Source organism: Bidens hawaiensis, unplaced genomic scaffold (genome assembly GCF_021521415.1).
Source record: "Bidens hawaiensis isolate Kalapana, Puna unplaced genomic scaffold, B.hawaiensis_p1.1 tig00002273_1, whole genome shotgun sequence".
NCBI classification, from domain to species: Eukaryota; Viridiplantae; Streptophyta; class Magnoliopsida; order Asterales; family Asteraceae; genus Bidens; species Bidens hawaiensis.
In genome coordinates this window covers 1019474-1042430 of record NW_027491121.1, presented here as the reverse complement: position 1 = coordinate 1042430, position 22957 = coordinate 1019474, and the positions used below count along the sequence as shown (strand labels likewise).

The 22957-nt window shown below is 34.7% G+C and overlaps 3 protein-coding genes and 1 pseudogene across 5 annotated transcripts in view; all 4 read right to left on the bottom strand.

Moving 5' to 3' along the window:
- LOC143614254 (putative disease resistance RPP13-like protein 1) overlaps positions 1-22957 on the bottom strand; it is an 86223-nt pseudogene that overhangs the window by 16134 nt on the left and 47132 nt on the right. The gene's annotated exons all lie outside the window — the stretch shown is intronic.
- Positions 1517-5405, bottom strand: LOC143613883 (uncharacterized). The gene is made up of 5 exons (XM_077087482.1): positions 5218-5405; positions 3608-3722; positions 2528-2617; positions 2340-2438; positions 1517-1797 (listed from the first exon to the last, which is right to left on the bottom strand). The coding sequence occupies exons 1-5, from the start codon at positions 5283-5285 to the stop codon at positions 1693-1695; spliced, it is 477 nt and encodes a 158-aa protein (XP_076943597.1). The 5' UTR covers positions 5286-5405; the 3' UTR covers positions 1517-1692.
- LOC143614220 (DEAD-box ATP-dependent RNA helicase 1-like) lies at positions 12755-17363 on the bottom strand. Of its 2 annotated transcripts, XM_077087727.1 has the most exons (10): positions 17167-17363; positions 16697-16931; positions 16345-16599; positions 16111-16265; positions 15837-16014; positions 14465-14652; positions 13926-14130; positions 13687-13792; positions 12990-13086; positions 12762-12905 (listed from the first exon to the last, which is right to left on the bottom strand). In XM_077087727.1, the coding sequence occupies exons 1-9, from the start codon at positions 17310-17312 to the stop codon at positions 12998-13000; spliced, it is 1557 nt and encodes a 518-aa protein (XP_076943842.1). In that variant the 5' UTR covers positions 17313-17363; the 3' UTR covers positions 12762-12905; positions 12990-12997. The 2 variants fall into 2 exon arrangements, with proteins under 2 accessions (XP_076943835.1, XP_076943842.1); XM_077087720.1 differs by having other exon boundaries at positions 12755-13086.
- On the bottom strand, positions 18215-22120 carry LOC143613530 (putative disease resistance RPP13-like protein 1). Its single transcript, XM_077087215.1, has 4 exons — positions 21930-22120; positions 20189-20752; positions 19278-20090; positions 18215-18278 (listed from the first exon to the last, which is right to left on the bottom strand). The coding sequence occupies exons 1-4, from the start codon at positions 22118-22120 to the stop codon at positions 18215-18217; spliced, it is 1632 nt and encodes a 543-aa protein (XP_076943330.1).

Here is a 22957-nt window from a genome sequence, read left to right as displayed (position 1 = left end):
CAAAATCCTTCACGTACCTAGCACTCCGCTGGGAATTGAAACCAAGAAGGATCTTCTGGGCAATGCTTGCGAAAACGGAAATAACATCCCCGTATGGCGGGAACGTCGAGAACTACGTTGTTTGAAGCTCCAGGATGGAATTGGTGGTTTTAACATAATTGATCACTATGTTCAAAACTACCAAAACCTCATGGAGAATCCACACAAGTGGGACTCAACGCTCCTGACTTGCGAGGAGGTTACAGACATACCTGCATCATACCCAAAGACCAAGCAGGAAACTCGGGAATTTCTGCAAGTGACAAGGACTTCCGCGGGAAGAATCCCCATGGAAAACCTTAAAAAACCCCTTTTCAAAACCCTTTGCTTAAGTCCAAAAGTTCACCTCACTTTATTAAACACGCATGAGAAGAACATTGGACTGGAGGGACTTGAAGAGGTAGGTCCCAGCAGAGCCCAGTTGGACCCGCAAGACTCACCTTAAACAGGGACGTCTGCGCAGAAACCAACTGGATCCGCAGGACCAACCATGCTCAGAGACGTGACGTCCTCACGCGCAGTACGCAAGCTGTTCCCGCAGGAAATGCCTCCCAATGGTGAAGGACTCCGCCTGTCCCCGCAGCCTCGGATACAAGCCATTAGGGAAGGCCACCCTCGCAGCAAGGCTACACGCACAAGGCACTTAGCTCTCAATCATTCAGTGTCACCTGAAGGAATGAGCGAAGCCGGGAACAATCCCGCACAAGGGCGGGAGGGGGAATACTCCTGCCCAAATAAGCCAGTCCGTACGATACGGGAAGATCTTCTGTACTGTACCTGACGAGGTATGGGAAAAAGATCTGACTAAAGATACGACAGCTTATGGACAACAGTATGGCGACCAGCATGCTCCTATACTGTATGTCACTATTAGCCGCTGCCTACTCACCAACTCTTGTCATACCACGTGCGCAGCCGGCAGTTGGTGGAAAAGGAATAGTATACAGCAGGCCTGGTCGCTATCAGCCGCTGCCTACCCACCAACTACCAACATGCACGTGCGTAGGCTACTGTTGGTGGAACAGGAATACTGTTGCAGCCGGCCACACCTCCTTGGAAACCTACCTTCGGCTATAAATACCACAAATGGTATGACCATCTCATCTTATCTTCTATCATCATATTATACCTGATATCTGCTCTAGCAATCTCTTAATATACATTTATACTTAAAGAGCAATCTAGTCTGATTCTCACGCCGGAGGGTGGTCACAAGGAGGAACCCCCCCCCCCCTTCTCAGTGACAAGCTCATGGTGTCTGTTTTGCAGGTTATCAGAAAAACCATCTTCTCAGGGTCTCACCCCTCGTGGGAAACATCTATCTACCCCCAGGTTACTAGTAATCTGCCCGGGGTCTGGTTAGTGTTTCTTCAGGGACGAACAGGTTGGGTCAGAGGTTGAACACACCATTAGTAACCAAATATGCTATCACATAATACTAACTAGACTAAATCTAGAGATAACAGCATAACTTAAATTAATGATAATCCTTGAACTAGATAGATATCCAACTTAAAGAATGTAGCATAACTCCAAAACAACAAAACTTAACAAAAATCATACAAGAGATTGCATCAAAATGTCAACAGTGCGGGGGGAAAAAAGAAAAAAGAAAACCAAGATGTAATCGTACAAGTTACAACACCATCTCTCTTAAACGGTCTTCGTTTTGGCAGCCTTCTTTGTTGTTGACGATCTTCTTGGGATGGAATTCTTCATCCCAACGAAGAACAAAAGTCCACCCAACAACGCCAAACTCTACATAACACGGTTTTAATAAGTACACTTTCAAGAATTACAAAAACAACCAATATAAAGGAAATGAAACACAAAGCAAATCGACCAATTAACAAATAAAATGGTTTCTAAAAAATATGAATTGATACTAGGCTAGTAAATGAACCGAAAGAATATGAACATAGCATGTTCATGTCCGTTCTTTAACTTTAACAAAACAAACGATCGAACAAAAACACTTAAACAAACAACACTTTCTCGTTCATGTTTGTTCATTATGAAAATGAACGTGTTCATTTATGTTCATTAGTTAAGAGTGTAAACGAATTGTTCACGAACGAACATAACTGAACATAGATGAACGAATGTAACGGAGCTAAAACCAAACAAAAGTAAATGTGAACACTTATAGCTTAAAAAGATATTAAAACTAGTTTATATTGTAATGGTCCTTAAAGACTTAGATAAATATATTGCCAAACCTAAATGAACATAAACAAACGTAAACTAACAAACATAAACGAACTTCTTGCCAAGCGGTTTGTTTACAAGCCTATTCATACCTGTGTGAATTTGATAAAAAGCTGAAGAAATTCTTTCTTCTCAATGTCATAGTTGTAGAAGTCGTATAAGAGTGGAGTAGCAATCAACTGGTGCAGAATCTGAAAACAGATTCAAAGAAAAAGTTATTAACAATTTTATTTTAAAAATAGAAAAAGAATTTTTTTTTGTGTAACTAAGAGTTGCTAACCAGGAGTGTAGCACCAATGGTGCTGCCAAAGATGAAAAGGAAGCTTCCAAGGGCTTTAAGGGCTATAGCTCCAGCAACCAAGAACTTGATCTGTATCATAACCATTTAAAATCCAAATAATTGAAGTTATATATGTCGGTCTATATTATATAATGCACCAAACAACGGCATTTTAAAATATACAGAACTTTTAATGCTTAGGGTGCAATAGTTAATTCAATTAGTTAATAGTTTAAAGGGCAAAATAGTCTTTTATGCACAATCATCCACATATCTTTTGGTTATTTAACAATACTTACAATTTTGTTTCCTAATCTTTACTTAATTACATGATACTAACACTCTTGCCCCATAATCATTACCAGTGGCGAAGATTGGACATATACGTCGAGGGGGGCGGCCTCAATATGCATAAAAAAATTCATAAAATAGAGGGGGGCGGGCTCAAAATTTTGGTCAGAAACAGGTAAATTTGCACTATGTATAAAAGTTTTCGGTCGAAAAAGGATAAATTTACACTACCGAGCGAAAAAAAACGGAGCAGTCAGGCTCAAAAATTCTGTTGGAAAAGAGTAAATTTACACTATGTATAAAAATTTTCGGCCAAAAAAGGATAAATTTACACTACCGAGCGAAAAACAGAGGGGGGCGGGCTAAAAATTTCGGTCGGAAACGGGTAAACTTAAACTATGTATAAAAATTTTCGGCCAAAAAAGGATAAATTTACACCAACAAACGAAAAAACGGAGGGGGCCGGGGCCACCCCTGGCCCCAACTAAGCTACGCCTTTGATCATTACCCATATATGTCTTTTAGTTTCATTCTTAAACCAACTTTCCCCCACAATTTTTAAACGGCCATGACTTTTTCATACGTTAATATTTTAAACAAAAACACCATATAAACGAGCATTTTATTCTTTTTAATTTGACTATGGCATTGCTGTAACTTTTTTAAAACAAAAAAAAAGTAACATGTTACGTGATAACTAGTGTTTGTGTTCCACGCCGCTGCGCCACATCACGCGGGCACCTCTCTAGTTAGTAGTTAAAACAATATACATGAGATTTATTATCATACCTCAAATTCAGGCACTTGGAAGCCTGTGTGTGTTGTGAAATGCTTTGAAAGCACATTGAACTTTGGTGTAATGGCAGTCACAGCTGATCCACCATCAACTCCAAAATCATTAAACCTACATGCAACAAAAGCAAAAATTTTATAATGCTGCTTATAATTTATAAAATACATGTATTTACTTGATAAACTTTTAGTATTAGATAGTACCATAAATTCACAATTTAGAACACACAAAGGTACTGTACTAGTGTAAATTGGTACTATCCAACTAGTAATGATGTACAAACTATCATATGAAGCAGCACCATTAATTAGTCCATACAGAAGCTTGTCTTTTGGTAATTTCAACAAATTTTCTCAAGATCTAAAAATCTTATACCACTTCCATTTTAAATATTGCAAAGAATAACATTTGACAAACAATTACTCAATTAGTCAATTAATTCAAGTTTATGTTCATTAAAATCTATAGAAATGAACAATTTAAGAACTATGCTACTATGATACATAAACTTATTTATTTTGAACGGCCATTTGGATCATTGGCGGGCCACTGAACCACCCCAATCATCTACATTACACCCTCATGAGAAAACCCACCATAGGTTAGAAAACCCACTGACCCAACTTGAAACCCCACTATTTTTTTGTCACGAGTGGGACTTCCCAAGACCTCCCCATTTTAAAATTTTAAATTAAAATCTTTAGGTGTCTCACTTCAACCACTTGCACTTTGGGGGGGGGGGGGGGGCATTGGAAAGATACATAAATTTAAATGCCAAAAGTTCAAAAAAGTTTTAATTAATACATAGATGTGTAATACTTAACATATTTGAATCAAAAATCCATAAAAATCTTCATTAATACATAACATATATTTTTTGTAACAAGTTAAACTAATGTGGAACGAATTTAAAACAAGTCAACCTGTCTAGGAGGCGAAACCTGTTGAGCTCAAACCTAAACATGTTAGACCATCCTCTATGGTGAGGGGCTTCAAAGCCCCTCTACCGTGACACGTCATCGCCACGTAAGCACCGGGAGGGGATCGAAGCCCTAACCAAAGGCGCCCCGCTATGGTTTAATGCCCCAAAGGCGCCCCTATATATATATATATATATATGTATGTGTGTGTGTGAGAGAGGGGGGCTTCAACCGCGCAGGCCGTTCAAACGCCCGGATCCTCGCCGCCCACCCCTCGTTGGCGCCCCTCCGTGGTGTTTGCCGCCCACCGCGCCCCTAAAAACCCCCCATCCACGCCCCATAGCGGATGGTCTTAACATATCATGTCAGAATTTGTCAGCCCTAGGATCTATAGTAGCATTTAGCTTAAGAATTTTGTAATTCAGCTTTTCAGCTAAACAACAGTAAGCTAGCAAACCTAATGTATACTCACAACCACTTCAATTAACTAAATCAAACCCTAACTCTCCATACCAGCTCATATTAACTTAACCAAACACAATTACATATCAACAGTAACACTTACTACACACACATCCACATAACAACACAATTCAACACTCAGATCCAAAACCACAACTTAATAATATAAAACGAGAGATAGATCTAAATAAAAGATAAGAAACGGAAGTTAGTTAGTTAGTTACTCTTGATAGGCGGAGAATACGAAGACGGAGACGAAGAGAAGACGACCGACGAAAGATAAGAACGCCATTGTTTCAGTTTCTCTCTCTAGAAGTGTTCAAAGTAAAGACAGAGAGAGAAACTGAGTGGAGATGAGATGGGGAGATGTGTGCTATTTAAATTTTGGGGAAGCTGACGCTTTAATGGAGGACTTACAATTTGGCGCCTTGAGGATATGTGTTTTTGTCAAGTTGAGGGTTATAATTGTTTAAGTGGACCGTTTCCGCCCATGTGAGTATGGTGGGTCTCTGAATTTAAAATTTTGAATAGTGTGTGTAGTTGTGGATTAAGATAGTAATGGGACGTGTTTGGAAGTTGGAACGAGTAATGGTGATTTTATATCTGTGGTCGGTTTCTTACCTGTTCATGTATCGGTTATTCAATATGGGTCGTTTGTTAAACTTTATGTTTATTAAATTTTGAATATTTTACGTGTTTATGTATATTGTGGGTAATCACTAATCAAGTTGAGTGTCATCTAATTCCATACACTTTATCATAACAGGACTAATGAGTTTTTGTTATTCTTCTACTCAATCTCATACCAAAATTCTCGTCCCAAATGTTTTAGGTTTTAGTTATTTCTTGTACAAATCAGGTTTATTTACCAAATGTATTAAGCAGATGTTTAACTTATTGTAGATTGTAATAGAGGCGCATTCTGATTAGATCACAAGACATGTTGTTTTAGGTTAAAAAAGGTAACTAATGTGAGGAGTTAAATCTGCATTATGCTACTATCCTTCGATTCATTTGACATGCAATCAACTTGTTTAACTTATTTAAAGTACTTGCTGAAACAACAGTAGTAAGATGCATGATTAAACTTGCCGAGTTGAATTAATAGATATATACCAACTCATGTACTAAATATCTAGTTAACTTAAATTCAACACTAAAAGGTAAACTTTTTAAGTTGCTAAAGTAGTCCTAATTTCTAAATATGTAATATATTACTATTACTAACCAAAAATATATATAATTTTTTACTTTAATTTCTCTAAAACTAATGATACTTAGGCTATTTCTACTTTAAATCCAATAATCGAAGTACTAAAAATCAACAATATACAAAAGGGAATTAATTCGTAGTTTTCTTTAATACTTACTAATGCCATTTCATTGGTGTAAAACTGTAACAATTATCTATACACATTATAAAATTTTCCCAAATACATATGCCTTCAAAGAAAAAGTGTGTATAATATGTCAAGTTCTGATACTCCAAGGGATACTTGACAATACAAATTCATCAAGGGGTTAAAGTAACCTTATCCGCATACCTTCTTTAGCAGCTTGCCACGTGGCATCAAAAAAGTATACACGTAGTTGGACCAATAGCAAACAGCAGGACACGCACGCGCCTGTCCACGTGGCTTTTAGTTAACGAATTTTGTTACTCTGGTTTAATGTTTTTCGTAAGCGCGCGTGTGGTTTATTAAGTTTGAGTAGTTACACAATGCACCCATGTTTTATACGAAACTCTACATTTCAACCATTATATTTTGATTGTTATATTTATCGTATTACTTAGTAGTAGAAATGCAAATTGAGAATAGTGTAAGGACTAGAAGTGGAGAATATAGTACTATAATGTGTTCGGAGAATTGAGGTTTAACAAACGGGTTCTTGTCTCATGTGCAAAACTAATGGCGTCTTGTCTTCTTGTTACACAACTAAAATGTTGTCTAATGTGATTCCAAAACATTAGTTTCATAATATTAATTCATTCTGTTTTTTATATTATAATCATTTAGGTTTTTGAAAGTTCAACAATCGTATTCATAAAGCGTTTACCAAACACCAATATTTAGAGAATGAGCTCGATTTCAGTTAAGGATAGTGTTAAACCAGTCAGTGTAGTCTGGAAACCGGTTAGCAGGCAAAAAGTGAAGGTGGCTTTTCACAAATTTAACATATTTGGTTCATTCGTGATTGGTGTATTAACTTTTAATCAAGCAAATAACGTTGACAAATTTAACATGTTTGGTTCATTCGTGATTGGCAAACACTGACCAAACAGTTAGTACAATATCCAGTTTTAATACGTGGATTTGCGTTATGTTTAAACACGACCTAAAATATATCTACCAGTTAATACCCATTTATAAATAATGGATCACTTGCAAAAAAAAATGTTCATGATAAAAGTGAAACACTTTAATTACCAACCATTGTCAATCTAATAATTACCAAGGAAAATCAATAAATAGTATGAGTTATTTCAAGGTAACGACAATAAAAATAGGTTTTTTCATATAAATTTAGGGTAGATATCATTTTGACTAAATGGTTGAATATCTTAGGGTGAAAAGTACGTCCTCGAGCAGTGGCTCACATAGTTTTGGGAACGTCCCTATAATTGATTTGGGTTTGGCAATCGGGTTACAATTTGAGTGGATGAACCCAATGATGAAGCCGGCCATCTAAGCGTTGGTCAATTAAAAGGGACAATCGAGTTAGGTGTTATCACGAGAAAACCATCACATATAGTTTGGGTTGTTTAAAGAAATGAGACGTGACATTGTTGTTGATTGATGTTTTAGACTTTTAGGTAGTTTAGTACTTTTTAGGAGCACCCCACCCCTTCAGCTCTTTTTTTTTAACAGTACCCTTTCCATTAGGGGTGTTCACGGTTCGGTTTGAAACCATGAAACCACCCAAACCGGTCATCGGTTCGGTTTCATGGTTGGTTTTTTTTCTTAAGTTTCGGTCAGTCGGTTTCAAAAATTTCAAACCGTAGCGAGCGGTTTGGTTTACAGTTTATACCATAAACCAACCGTATAAAACCGGACCGTACTGTATAAGTTAATTATATTTAATTTCTTAATATATCTAAGATTATATATGAATATATTTGTTAAACTAGAACTAGTAATCTATATAATATTTATTAATTGCATACTTGCAATGAATTCGAAAATGTGCTAAGCGAAACCGTTAACTTTTTCATGTATTTTGCTAGCTTTTTGATGTATTTTGGCATATTGAAGTTTGGTCACATAGTTATTTTGATGCATGTTTCGAACAACTTGTGTTTAAATTTAGGCTGTGAACATATTATTGTGTTTAAACATGTTTGATATTTGCAAATTATTGACAACTTTACTAAAAATATATCGTACATTTGTTGAACAATTTGTATAAAAATCCGAAAGGCCCAAACTGTGAAACCAAACCGTTAGTAACGGTTTGGTTCGGTTCGGTTTAAAAGTTCTACGGCTTGGTTATGGTTTGCGAAAACTAAAAACCGTTACTAATAGTTTGGTTCGTGGTCTGACTCAAAAACCACGAAAACCGGACCATGAACACCCTATCTTCCACTCTTAATATGTTGCATGTACAAATTAATTAACTATTTTATTATTTTATTAGATGTATAAAATATTCAAAATTAAATAAATATAAAGTTTATAAGTTAAATTTGATTTATATAAAGATTAACTATATACAAAATTAACTTTCGATTTAATACTAATGAAAAAAAATAATACAAATAATAATGTATTTTTCTAATGTATATTAAAGTATCACAATAAAGTAAATCTTGAACGTAGTAACTACTTTCTTCACCTTTCAATGAAAGTGGGCGCAACTACACCACACATTGGGAAATAATATTTTACAAAACAATTTAGGCTTTTTTAAACTTGTTGATACATTTTACTTGCATGTACTATGTCTATGTAGCAGTTTTGAAATTCAAAATTTATAACATGGTTTTGATCCTATAAGCATAAATATAAGATACGTATAACCAATGTCACATTTTTCAAATTTTAAACACTCATTCAAATATTGGGTTAGCTATTGGGAACAAATTCATTAACGAAGAGAACAATATGATGTACTTGTAAATAATGCATATAAGATAATCAAAGTAGTGAGAGTAAAATTGTATACAACCAAAACACCATTTACAAATGTATATACAGTTTTCACAATGCTTTTTATAACATTTGGTTATGAAATGAATTGCTTATTTTTATTATTGAAACACCTCTATATAACTTAAGTAAGCAGAATAGTAAATATTAGTATGTATACATAATTATAGTTATTTCATTTTATACGCACATTTAACTAGAATTAAACCGTAAAACCAATTATAAAAAACTTTATAACTGAACCACCTGTTTCTCAGTCGGTTCGATAAACTAAATTCTGATTTTGTTACTATGGTATAATCATTCCTTTTAATCTGTACACCACGGATTTTATTTAACGACCAACGAATAAAGCCTGCTACTCGGGGTAACGTTAATGACAAAAGACGACCACATACGTCTGGGATCGCAAACAACGCTAGATAGCCCAAGCCCATCATTTTTGATTCAGGAAAAACCCACCATCCAAAACCCATAATGATAAAACCCAGTTGGGATCGTATACCACGAATTTGAGAGGATAAAGACTAAATAATATAAATTTGAATCCCGTTAAGTTAGTCCTTCAACAAGCATGAATATCCTGGAATAAATTGTTTATTTATATATTTATTACAAAGGAAATAATAAAATAATGATGATATAAATATCGATGACTTTTATAATCTTCATGCATATCATTGGTGGAAATCCTAGATCTGAAAACAGAACATCAAATCTTTGCATGTCAAGTTGTCAACACAAAAATGGGAGGTTGCTTAGCACCTTGCAACTTTATACTTTATAATATTTTGTAATATTAATATACATTATTTTTAAATCTGTGTTTTCATCATGCATATTAATATTTTGTAATATTAATATTAATATACACAACTATTGTTATTTAACAGCCCTTAGCAGTTTTTACTAAAGATGTATTTTTTGTGTGTATTTATCATACAGAAAATATATTAAGGATTTAAGGGTATAAATAATCTGAATCAGGATCAAATAGATTTTATTCTTAACATGAAAACGGTGAGAACTAATTTGTTGTTATGTTTATCTTTATTTTTATAGGTGTTTGCTGCTACTTTTTGTTCGTATTTGCTAATTTTTTATTATGAGACGTTATAAGTATTTGTTTATTTATATTTTGTTGTTATTATTAGATGTTTTCTTTTGTTGTTATAAGTATTTGTTGGTATATGTTGTTATTATTTTGTTATTGATTTTGATTATTTTGTTGTAATTTTTAGGTTCTTTTCTTTGTTATTATAAGTCATTGTTTATGTAGATTTGTATTGTAGTTGGTATTGTTTCTTACGTTCGCATTTTTAAATAAATTAGCATTTTTAATATTAATATACATTATTTTTAAATCTGTGTTTTCATCATGCATATTAATATTTTGTAATATTAATATTAATATACACAACTATTGTTATTTAACAGCCCTTAGCAGTTTTTACTAAAGATGTATATTTTGTGTGTATTTATCATACAGAAAATATATTAAGGATTTAAGAGTATAAATAATCTGAATCAGGATCAAATAGATTTTATTCTTAACATGAAAACGGTGAGAACTAATTTGTTTTTATGTTTATCTTTATTTTTATAGGTGTTTGCTGCTACTTTTTGTTCGTATTTGCTAATTTTTTATTATGAGACGTTATAAGTATTTGTTTATTTATATTTTGTTGTTATTATTAGATGTTTTCTTTTGTTGTTATAAGTATTTGTTGGTATATGTTGTTATTATTTTGTTATTGATTTTGATTATTTTGTTGTAATTTTTAGGTTCTTTTCTTTGTTATTATAAGTCATTGTTTATGTAGATTTGTATTGTAGTTGGTATTGTTTCTTACGTTCGCATTTTTAAATAAATTAGCATTTTTAATATTAATATACATTATTTTTAAATCTGTGTTTTCATCATGCATATTAATATTTTGTAATATTAATATTAATATACACAACTATTGTTATTTAACAGCCCTTAGCAGTTTTTACTAAAGATGTATATTTTGTGTGTATTTATCATACAGAAAATATATTAAGGATTTAAGGGTATAAATAATCTGAATCAGGATCAAATAGATTTTATTCTTAACATGAAAACGGTGAGAACTAATTTGTTGTTATGTTTATCTTTATTTTTATAGGTGTTTGCTGCTATTTTTTGTTCGTATTTGCTAATTTTTTATTATGAGACGTTATAAGTATTTGCTTATTTATATTTTGTTGTTATTATTAGATGTTTTCTTTTGTTGTTATAAGTATTTGTTGGTATATGTTGTTATTATTTTGTTATTGATTTTGATTATTTTGTTGTAATTTTTAGGTTCTTTTCTTTGTTAATATAAGTCATTGTTTATGTAGATTTGTATTGTAGTTGGTATTGTTTCTTACGTTCGCATTTTTAAATAAATTGGCATTATTTCTTATGTACTCATGTTAATATCAAAATGTACATGAACCTTTCCCTAAATAATCTAGGTAACACTAAGACATTAAGAGTCTAATACGATGATCGTTAATACGGATGAAAGCAAATCTTTTCTAGCGATGCTGGAATTTGGTCAAAATGTAGACGATGACAAATTGAAAGGAACTAATCTGACACGAAAACATGGGGCTTTTGCCTAAAGTTAATTAAAAACATATCTAACATGTGAACTTGGTTGAATTGATTCACTTAACTTGTGTTTTAAGGTTATTATGCACACTAGGTATTTGATGATATGTCTTAACATCAATAACGTTGTGAAATTTAAATGATTTAATATTAATCGCAATAAACATTAGAGGCTTGAAATAAAGGTCAATGGAGCTCAAGAAGCACCTTGCCGACATGTTTTTGCAACTACATTGACCACCCCATGATAATTAACTTTTACCAAAGCAAAAGATAATAGCATAACACTTTGAAAACCAGGATGGTTTAGCTTGGGAAACCGCTAAATGACATAAGCTTATTTATGAAAAATACGTGTTTTGGAATTTGGATTATGTCCAGTCCATGACATAATGGTCTAAACACACTTTTTGATGAGGACGATAGTGTTACATGATTGTTTTCATTTTTCAATCTTTCATATAATGTGGCCAAAAGCATAAATAATTAACTGGTGACTGACTTCACAGCTTTTAAGGTCTGTATTTGAATTGCCACTAAAAAACTGCATATTGCATAACGTTACTTTCTTTAGTACGTATGTTCCTATTTAGAAATATTGTTTCAAAATAACCGTCTACATCAGATGGTTCAACGTTTCGTCATCACACAATTGTTTTTTTAAAGAGTTGAACGACTCACTTCAAATCTTCAACCAATATCAAATCACGGATACGTACAAAGTTGTTCACGGTTTGGTTTAACTGCCTTTGACAAAATACTAGACCAAAACGTTAATGACAAACCAAGTCGGCCCGGTTTCAAGCTGTAAGGCTCTACCATCACTTACCACTCGCTTCCATCTTAGCAACTCGATCATTCACCTCCACCACCCAACCACTCAGAGAATGCCACCACATCCAAACAAATTGTGTGATGAAGTGGTATGGTGGTCACTCCCATGACGCAAACAGGAGCGATGGCTGGTGGTTCAGATCCACCTAGCCAAATGACCAAGTTTGGTCATGGGTCAAAACAAATATTTTGAAACGAGTCAAATACAAAGGAATGTTTAAGCAATAAAACCCTAACGGGATTAAATGTTACCTACAATAATATAGTAACACACCAACCAAAACTGTTTCACCTGGCTCTCTATGAACTACAAAATTGAAGCAGTTGATTAGCTGCGACTCTTACTACAACAAATTCAATATTTCGGATTAAAAAAAAAGAGAGAAAATACATTATTATTCAGCGCTTCCTCTTGCTCGAAGAATTGAATCTGATCTTCTGTTTCTTCAATGTTTCCTTTTCAACGTTCTCTTTTAGTTTCTCCAAAGCTGCGTTAGCGTAAAATAATGACTTTTAACACATACCCATGAAAGTGAAACTCAAGAATCAATTATAAAAGTAGATATACAAAATAAAGTGGTTGAAAATGTGGATTTTTACATGTTGGTGCTCATGAGCTACCCGAAATTGGCTCACTAAAAGCTCGAATTGAGCCAAAAGCTTAATCAAATTCGAGCCCAAGCTTCACATATCGAGCTTGACGAAGCCTATTATTTATATAATTTTATCTAATATATATTTTATTAGTAATTCCAAACTATAATATATTCAAACTTATGTTAAAAATAATGACAGAGCATCTATTATGTTATACACACACAGACACGCACTGTATGTTCGTATATTATGTTATATATAAAAACTATAATTATAAATATATATAAAAGTAATTATAAATAAAGATATGTAAGATAGTTATATAAATAATAAACGAGCCAAGCTCGAGCTTAGGTGAGCTAAAGCTTTGCTCGTTTACACCACTAGTTGTGCCCAGAAAGACAAATCACAACATTTCAATTTTCACAATAATTGACTCGAAAACGTCAAAAATCCTGTACTTGAAATATTTATTTTAATAAAAATGTTACCATTATCATAGGTCGAACGAAGGGATTGTACAGAATCCAATGGAACCGTATATGCCGGACAAGAATCAATGTCGGCTTTCTTCAACAGTTTCTTGAATTGTTTGACCTATAAGATGTAAAGTTGATAGATAAGCACCAAACAACCAACATATGCAACTCAATTATAAAAGAAATCACTATGAATTCATCTTCTTCAAAAAACCAAAAGCTCAAAGATATGACTTTATGCAAAAAAGTACCTCATCTTCATGTAACAAGGTGAAGCAGCGGCCATGATTCCCTGCTCGTGCAGTGCGACCAGCACGATGAATATATGTTTTAATGTAAGGAGGCTTGTCGTAATTTATTACGTTTCTAACTCCTTCAACATCCATTCCACGTGTCATTGCATCAGAAGAAACAACTACTTGTATTCCACCTTCTCGGAATCCCCTCAATGTCTTGCTGAAAAATCATATACATGGTCATAATAATTGAACTTGGTGATGATGAAGTTTCAGGGTGTCAATCATGTCGGGTTAGAGGATTATAATAAATGGGTTAGACAGATCAATAGGTCGACCCGTTTGATCAAATGGGTGACGGTTAAACCTTATAAAAAAGACTTAAACAAGTCAACCTAGGCATGACTTGCTTGATTAAGCATGTTAACCCAAACGCGACCCATTTGACCCATTTATCTAAAGTCTAAATAAGTCAAATGGGTTAGCGGGCTGTAATCAAGTTGTAAACGTGTTTTGGAGGATTGTAATAACTGGGTTAGACTAATAAACTTTACCTTCTAACACTTTGATGTTGCTGACCAGAATACTCCTTGATCTTGATCCCTATATCCCCAAAAAACTTAAGTAAAGTGCATAGTCTGTGAGTTGACTCAACCGATGAAGTGAAAACAATGCATTTCTCCCCTTGTAAACTTTGTAACAAGGCAACCAAATACAGAGGCTTCAGCTTTGGTTCACATATCTGCATAGGATAGCAAAGAGTGGATTGGTAAAATATAGTATATGTTATAAGAGAAAAGATCAAATAAGAAGTTTATTTATCCTAAAAAGGCTAGGAAGGAGGGTATTTTTGTCTAATACCTTAATATTGAAAACCCACTTAATTTAATTTCAAAAACCCACTTAAATTTTCACTTATCTCCTACAACCACCACCGCCCACTGCCACCCACCGCCACCACCTTGCCGGAAAAGTCTTCGGAAATTTCGTCGGAAAATAAAACACTATGAAAAACACACAATGTAAAAAACACAATGGAATAAACACTATGAAAATAAAAAAACAATGACAAAAACACAATGAAAAGGGCTGAAACGAAGAAGGTGGAGAAACATGCTAAAGCCTGCGAAGAGAACCAACATGTTTTTGTCCCTTTGGCTTTTGATGCCTTTGGCTCCTTGGCACCGGAAGCTATCCGTTTCCTAACCAGGGTCCAACGGGTTGTGCATAGCAATGCGTCGACTCCAAAGGGGCAGGGGTATGTCTTTAGCAGGTTAGGGTTTGCAATTCAGAAAGGGGTGGCGGCGCAGCTTGTTGCCCGCCTACCTGCTATGTTGATGTAATATCTATGTTTCTATATAATGAAAGAAGTAATCCAAATTAAAAAAAAATGTAAAAAACACAATGCAAAAAACACTATGAAAAAATAAAACACACTTGTATAACACAATTTTGTAAAACACAATTTCGGTAAAACACACTTTGTAAAAAACCCATGATTTTTTTTTATTTTTATATAGCAATATGGTACTCATATAAAAGATAAAAAAACACTCTTTGTTATGGTGAAACTGTTTTGAAAAAAAACATGTCGTATAAAAAAGTTATGGGCGTTTTAAAATGATGGGGATATTTGACATGTGCCTTGCATGTGGAGAGAGAAAGTCAACAACTGTGTTATCCCTATTATGCCCTTACCCTTGTTTTACACTTTATGATCTCTCTAATCTAATCTCAACCATTCAATTTTAAAATGAATGGACAAGATTATTTCCTATACTTCTTAGGAAAACTAATCTTCTTATTATAACTCAAACCTATGTTATAATATGGTTATATGAGACATTGTTACAAGCATTATGCCATTAATTAGGTTGTTAAAGAAAATGCTATGGTCTTTATTGCTACTTAGTGATGATATCATACCAATTTGAAGGAGGCTAAATGTTCGGGAAGCTGATAACGTATCTTCCCGGTTGTCAAGAACAATGGATGGTGGAGGTCAAGTTGAGCAAGCTTGCTTGGATCTTGCGTTAGTGTGGCAGATAGAACCATCTTCACAAGCCTCGGGTATGGTTTACTCTTAAATCCCCTTTCAATACCACTGTAACAATTTATTTAAATCAAAGCACAATTAAAAGTAAAACCATATGATATTTACACCATTACAAACTATAATACTGAAAAAACTGACACTTACACTCTCCTTATAGTCCTTAAGGGACCAAAACCAGAAGAAAGTGAATTGCTGACATGAGCAAACAGGCCGCCAACACTAGAGCTGGTACACTGAAGCACTGTAGGAAGCCATGATTGATATGATTCACGTAGCAACCGATCTGTTTCATCAACTACCTAAATTACAAACATTATCAGCATCATTTTCAAAACAAAAACTATGTAACTAACCAAAAGTTCTCAGTAACTAACTTACCAGAAAACGAAGATGCTCGAGTGTAAAACCCTTGGTGTTATTAATGTGATCCATAAGCCGACCAGGTGTAGCCACTAATATATCTACAGCACTTTGCAACTCCACGGGACGAGATTCAGGGTCGTAACAGATTCCTGACTCTAGCTTTGGTCTCTCAATTAGCATTGAGATTTCGTCTGATATTGACGATTGACCAACCGCCAAACCAATCGATAATCCCACTGCAGGTGCAATTGTGGCAAAAACATCTCTAACCTAAGAGAATAACATAAGTATTAGTTATAGTAATTAGTTTATTACTATAGGTTTTGGTTGTGTTATTAACTTATTATTGAGGAATGATATGCCTAACCTGCAAAGCTAAATCCCGAGTCGGCAACACCACCAACGCACGAAGACATTTGACAGCACGAGTCGAAAGAATCTGTACAATAGGCAGCGCATATGCTAATGTCTTCCCACTACCGGTGGGTGAATTGACACAAATATCTCTGTCGAAACAGCCAGGACCCATGGTCTCTTGCCAAACAGCAAGTTGAACAGGAAAAAGCGAATCAATTCCATTACTACACAAAGCCTCTTCCAACCTAATAATAATAATAATAATAATAATAATAATAATAATAATAATAATAATAATAATAATAATAATAATAATGAGAATTCAAACTGTTGAACAAGGTATACATACAAACAGAATGAGATAATCAGAATTCAAAGGCATTTGATTGTTTTAGGTTATAAATTAGGGTTCATTAATTAACAATCCAAATTTGAGTTCAATAATAAACAATACAGGAGTGGAATGATGGATATATATACCTAGGGTTCAGAAACGGAAGCTGAGAAAGGGGGCACGTGTTGAACGAGCTGACGTCAACTGGATTTCTCATCCATGGCAGCACTGCTACCTTCTTTCTCGTAGTAATACTCTTCTTCTGCTCTTCTTTTGCTTCTTCATGCTCCATTGTTAGGGTAACAGTGAAGAAGAAGATGACTCTGTTTGCAGGTTTGAAAGAAGGAAAATACAGCAGCCAACGATGAAGCCCTGAAGAGAGTCGTACTCGTATTCTATTTGGGCCATGGATCAAATTTGGTAGCCCAATTTTGTTTTTCAAAACCTCCTCCTTACCACAATATTTTTATTATTATATTATTTATATATATTTATACTGATCTAGTTTTTTTTTTTTATTTATTCTTATTATTACCTTATTTTTTGTTTTGGGGCTGGCAACCTTGTAGTTACCTGTAATTTTCAAGATAATAAAGTTGAAATTACCATATCAACCACAAGGTCCACAAATGCATTAGGAAAAATGTTTGCTTTTTGTGCAAAAAAACAGCGAATCACTAGTTTCCAAAGACATTCTGAATCCCATTATTCTGTGCTTTGTAACCTGTTTTATATTCATGAATGAATTGTGGTTTGGTGTGTCATTTTGTATGTTTTATGTGTATCTTATTATGTAATTTCATTACGCATGTTAAAAAATAACATGTAAAAGAGTAAACAAATTCGGTTTGCCATGCACTCCTAGAGTATGTGTCCCCCCAACAGATTCCTTGAATATAACTGTTTTATATTAATGATAACAACTTTTATACAAGTTTATATACCTTTGGATTATTTGTATGTTTTCTTTTGAGTATTAGATATAGAGAAAAGATGGAAAGAAAAATGAACAGTTGTATTTCTTTAATGCGTGACATTTACCTCTAAGTTAAAGTTAATTAATTACATTTGTTTTTATCATTACCACAAACTATCATTCGTTTTATTTTTCTCATTAAAGATAGCGCGTTCATACAATTTCATAAGCAATTCAAACCAACAAAACAAAGTTTATGATGAAATTGAACCGTAACCTTATAGACAATATCGACTATCAACATTTTCAACCATGTGACATTGCACATTAATGCTTGCAACCCTGCCAGTATTCATTAGCTTTATAAATCAAAGTTAACAGAAACATAAATTAACAAAACTTTTTATTCTTGAACATCTTCTTACGTTAAGAAAAATGCCCAATTAAGAGTTGGTAACAGTGAAATCAGAAATACATCCAGCAAAAGAGAATTACAAACGAAAAAAGTTCTATAAAGAATCTTTGGAAGCACATTCTAACAAAAGTAGTTACCATCCAACAATCGAACAAAGAATATAAGTTGTCTTGGTTTTTATAGGCTTCTCCTACATTATTTTCCTTGGAACCGTATAGTCTTCATTCCAGTGAAAAACAAAAATGCACTAAACAGTGCAAGGTCCTGTAGCAAATGCATGTGACAGTTAAAAACATAATAAACATAACCAACAAGATATAAATTAAAAACAAACCTGCACGAAATCCGCAAGAAGAGGGTGAAATCTTGAATCATCCATTTCATATTTATCGAAGTTGTGTTACAATAGAGTCATATAGCAGGTAATATGTCTGCAGCAGCAGACGAGGAATAAAAGAATATTATTGAGTGATTAAAAACAACGCTGTGATCAATAGTGCATATGATTTTATTAGTTAAAACTAGTGGTTTCGGATGGATCAAACCCGGAAATGACACAAATGGCCCATTGGTCGGAAAACTTTAAATAAAATATAACTTGGATCCGGTAGATTTAGTTGGCCACAGTTTCCAAATTCAGATCAAGTAAAAGACAACTGAATTTGGTTGAGATCAATTCAAATCATATATTGTTAGAAAACTAAGATTTTTAAAATGTAAACATGAAAGGACAAAACATAGTTGCCTTTAAACAGGTTGTGATGTACTTAATTTGTTGAATAATACTTACAGTAGTTTGTTGGGTGAATGGAAGCAACATCAGTCCTGTAGTTTAAAACTAAAAGGATGTACGTATTTATGGTTTTATTTTGATGCAGGGGATATGAGAGATGCGGGACCAATACGAGCTTCCTCTTCTACTGTACCTTCTTTCTAGATTTGGGCATGCTTCGATGGTTAAACTCAAAAGTGAAGGCAACAGAGTTTCTGGTATATACTTCACCTTTGGGCAATCATTTAAAGAGAGATGTTGGAGGGAGGTGAGGTGTTGAAGTCCCACTGATAGTGATTTCAGTTTCTTAAATCCATATATCTCAAGATGAGTAAGAGATGAAGGAAGAAGATGAGACAACTGACTACTCCTGCTCACATCATCATCTTCTGACTCTCCACAGCATAACCCTAGCATGACAAGTGATGTCGGGAAATTATGTGGTCCCCACTCTTTGATGGGCTTCTTCAACCCCCCTATGGCAAGGGCACCCAAGTTGGGAGGCCAATTCCCACGAGGAAAAGATGCATCTGTACTTGGGCAATTGAATATTGCCAAATGTGTCAAGGAGGTGAGGTTAGGCAACTCATAGTCAGGGAATGTTTGTAAATTGTAGATATTGCTGACATTTTCAGGTAAATATGTGATTAGGGTTCGAGATAAACTAAGATACCGGAGGTGCTTCAAACTGCCAATGGTCTCTGGGACCTCGCTTATGCAATAATCATTCAAACGTAGAACCCTTAACATTGGTAGTCTGGGTAGTAAGTCAACTAGAATCTTACTAGATAAGTAGAACTCTCCCAAACTATCTTTTGGTTTGAGCGCTAAGAATGTTCTCAAACTGTAGGCTCTTTCAAATGGCTTGAACTTCGAGTAAGCCACACATTCCTCATGATCAAATAACATATGGCGATACTTTTCGAAAGCTTCTTTCCTAACATCCTTCACCATCTCATCGTCTAACCTAAAAAAAATTCTCCACCAACAAATGTGGCCAAGTCATTCAACAAGTCATGCATCACGAAACGCGATTTGTCATTAGGTGCATGTTGAATCAATGACCTTGACAACAACTCTTCAAAGTATTCGTCACCTAAGCGTTCCATTGACTTTTCTGATGATGATTCCTTCAAAAAACCTTCCGCCATCCAAAGTAAAACCAAGTTCATTTTGTAAAACACAAAACCCTTGGGGAACAAGCAAAAGTATGCAAACAATTGTTGCAAACACGCAGAAAGATCATGGTAGCTGAGTCTAAGAGCTAGGACAACATCATCTTTTTTTCTTAACTTCCAAATATCACTATTCAACAGCTCCTTCCATTCTTCTTCTGTCTTTGTCCTCAATAACCTTCCAAGTACTCTTAAAGCCAAAGGCAAGCCATCACATTTTTTCACAATGCCTTCACCATATGGCCTAAGGACCGGATGTGAATCAAAGTTATCTGTACCCAACGCATGTTGAGCAAATAAAGAGACTGCATCGTCATGTGACAGTGTGTGTAGATGGTTTAGATCATCGTAACCCAACATTTTCAGCAATTGCACCTTCCGAGTTGTCATAATAACTTTACTTCCAGGAGCACATGCACGAAATGGGCTCACAAGGGTCTCCCAATCCTTATAACTATCACAATAAACATCATCTAATACTATTAAAAATCGCTTCTCCTTAAGTTGTTTTCTAAGACTAAGGGTAATGGGGCTTGGTTGAGCCCCAGGTGAGCCAAGCAAAATCTGACACGTAAGCGATGACATGACCATGGATCAAGCCCCTCAACCAAGCCCCAGAGGGCGTAGTGGTCCAGGTGATCAGGGGCTTGATCCGGTTATTTATTTATTTATTTATTTTAAATATTAATTTTAATATTAATATTAAGATTCTTCTTCAGAGATCACGGTTATTTATTTATTTATTTATTTTAAATATTAATTTTAATATTAATATTAATATTCTTCTTCACAGGCTTCTTCTTCACCATACCACCACCACCGATCACCGAACCAAAACCACCACAAATCACACCACCACCACACACTCCTCTCTCTCTCTCTCTCTCTCAAAACATACACACTCCTCTCTCTCTCTCTCTTTTGCGCCCCGCGGTCCCAGCCACGGCTGACCACCGCGCCCCCAACCACCTGAGGGGTGTAGCGGTGTTCGCGAGCCACGTAGGCGGCCGCGCCCCCCGCTCACCCCCCACTACCCTCAGCCTAAGGGCTACTTGAAGCAATTTTAAATCTGTGAATTCCTTGTTTTCCTCCTTCACAGATTGTAAGATAACTTTGCTTATATTAAAGATATCAAATTGATCACCGACACAGACCCAAGCCATGAGTTCAAAGTGCTTCTCAACTTCCTCATCGTCATACAAAAGTCTAGCTAGAGTGGTTTTGCCCAACCCACCCATACCAACTATGGGCACGATGCTAAAGTTCTGATTGCATGGCTCATCCCCTAATAGCTTCACGAGCAATTCCTTCTTTCCTTTTGCCGCCCAACAATACCAGATGTGTCTACCAAAGAGGTCTCATAAATTCTTTTTGACTTTTCACCTTTTACAATCAAACCTAGACGTTTATTTTCATCTAACAGATCTTCAAATTTGGTTGTAGTACTAACTAACTTGTGATGCATCTTCTGACTTAGTGATACATGTTTTAAAGACGTTGGGATGAGCCTTCTTACCTTGCTGGTGATGGCACCAGATTGCTGGTCAAGCTCACGACGCGTATCTTCAGTTTCTAAATCATCAAGTATGTCATCTATGTTGTAAGCCAGATGATGGAGATCATTGAGCTACTGTTTAACAGCTTCATCAGTTATTTCCTTCTGAGAAGCATCATTAAGCAGAGACTTGATCTGGATCAGTATGCTCTCTAGTTTCTTGATCTCTAAATGAATTCCTTGGGACCGAACATATGTCTTGAAAGCTTCAGATGACAGCTTCTCAAACACAGATTTCAGGAGTTCAGAGGCAATGATTTCAGCCATTTTATTGTTAGTTAAGTTTGTGGTGATTGGTGATGAAGGAAACTTTGTGTAACAAGGATATATGTGAATGACAGATAATATGACATTATTATAACTATATTAATTACTTATATATCTGGTTTGTAACCGTTGACAAAACAGATCTGATCTGTAGCCGTTGACCAAAGAGGTTTGATTTGCAGAAGTTGGTAATTTTTAAGAAATATAGGAAATAAAGGAGATTAAAATAATGTTAAACAGATATACCATAGAAGAAGACACATAAATTATTAATATAATATCTTTATAAATCTCATAAGGTTGTGTTTATCAGTATGAAAAATGATAGGATGTTTTTTTGTAAATGAGTTTAAATTTTAAAAGAGTAAAGTGCCAAAATTGTCCTCGAGGTTTGATCTTTTTTGCGACTTTCAGCCAAAAAAAGTTTTTTAAGCCTTCTCGAATCAACTAACTACACCTCTTGACTCAAAACCTGAAACCGAACCAGATGAAACTGATTTGAGGCGTCAAACATATTATTATTATTATTATTATTATTGCTAGAATTAATTAATCAAGCGGAAGTAACGCTGTGTTCCTAAGTTTCACTTAAAGGGGGGAGAGGAAAGGAAAGGGATGGAAAGAACAAAAAGATGTGTTCCTTAGTTTTTTTTGTTTGAAGGAAATAACAAAAAATGTGTTCCAGAGATAAGGAAAGAAAGGAATGGAAAAGAAGATGTTTAAAGAGTAAAATCGAAGGAAAGTGTTTCTTTCCAAATTTGAAGGAAAGTGATATGGAAAGGAAAAGAAAAGAGTAGAATGGAAAGGAAAAACTTTCTTTTTCTTTCATTTTCATTC

Coding starts and splice junctions, on each gene's coding strand:
- LOC143613883 (XM_077087482.1), bottom strand. CDS start 5,285: ATGGCGTTCTTATCTTTCGTCGGTCGTCTTCTCTTCGTCTCCGTCTTC. Junction 3,723..5,217: donor GTATTCTCCGCCTATCAAGA/GTAACTAACTAA, acceptor TGTTGCATGTAG/GTTTAATGATTTTGGAGTTG. Junction 2,439..2,527: donor CCATTGGTGCTACACTCCTG/GTTAGCAACTCT, acceptor ATCTGTTTTCAG/ATTCTGCACCAGTTGATTGC.
- LOC143614220 (XM_077087720.1), bottom strand. CDS start 17,312: ATGGAGCATGAAGAAGCAAAAGAAGAGCAGAAGAAGAGTATTACTACG. Junction 16,266..16,344: donor TCGAGCATCTTCGTTTTCTG/GTAAGTTAGTTA, acceptor TTTGTAATTTAG/GTAGTTGATGAAACAGATCG. Junction 13,793..13,925: donor CCTTGTTACATGAAGATGAG/GTACTTTTTTGC, acceptor TACATCTTATAG/GTCAAACAATTCAAGAAACT.
- LOC143613530 (XM_077087215.1), bottom strand. CDS start 22,120: ATGGCTGAAATCATTGCCTCTGAACTCCTGAAATCTGTGTTTGAGAAG. Junction 20,753..21,929: donor ACTGATGAAGCTGTTAAACA/GTAGCTCAATGA, acceptor TTATTGTGATAG/TTATAAGGATTGGGAGACCC. Junction 18,279..19,277: donor TGCCCAAATCTAGAAAGAAG/GTACAGTAGAAG, acceptor GAATACTGGCAG/GGTTGCAAGCATTAATGTGC.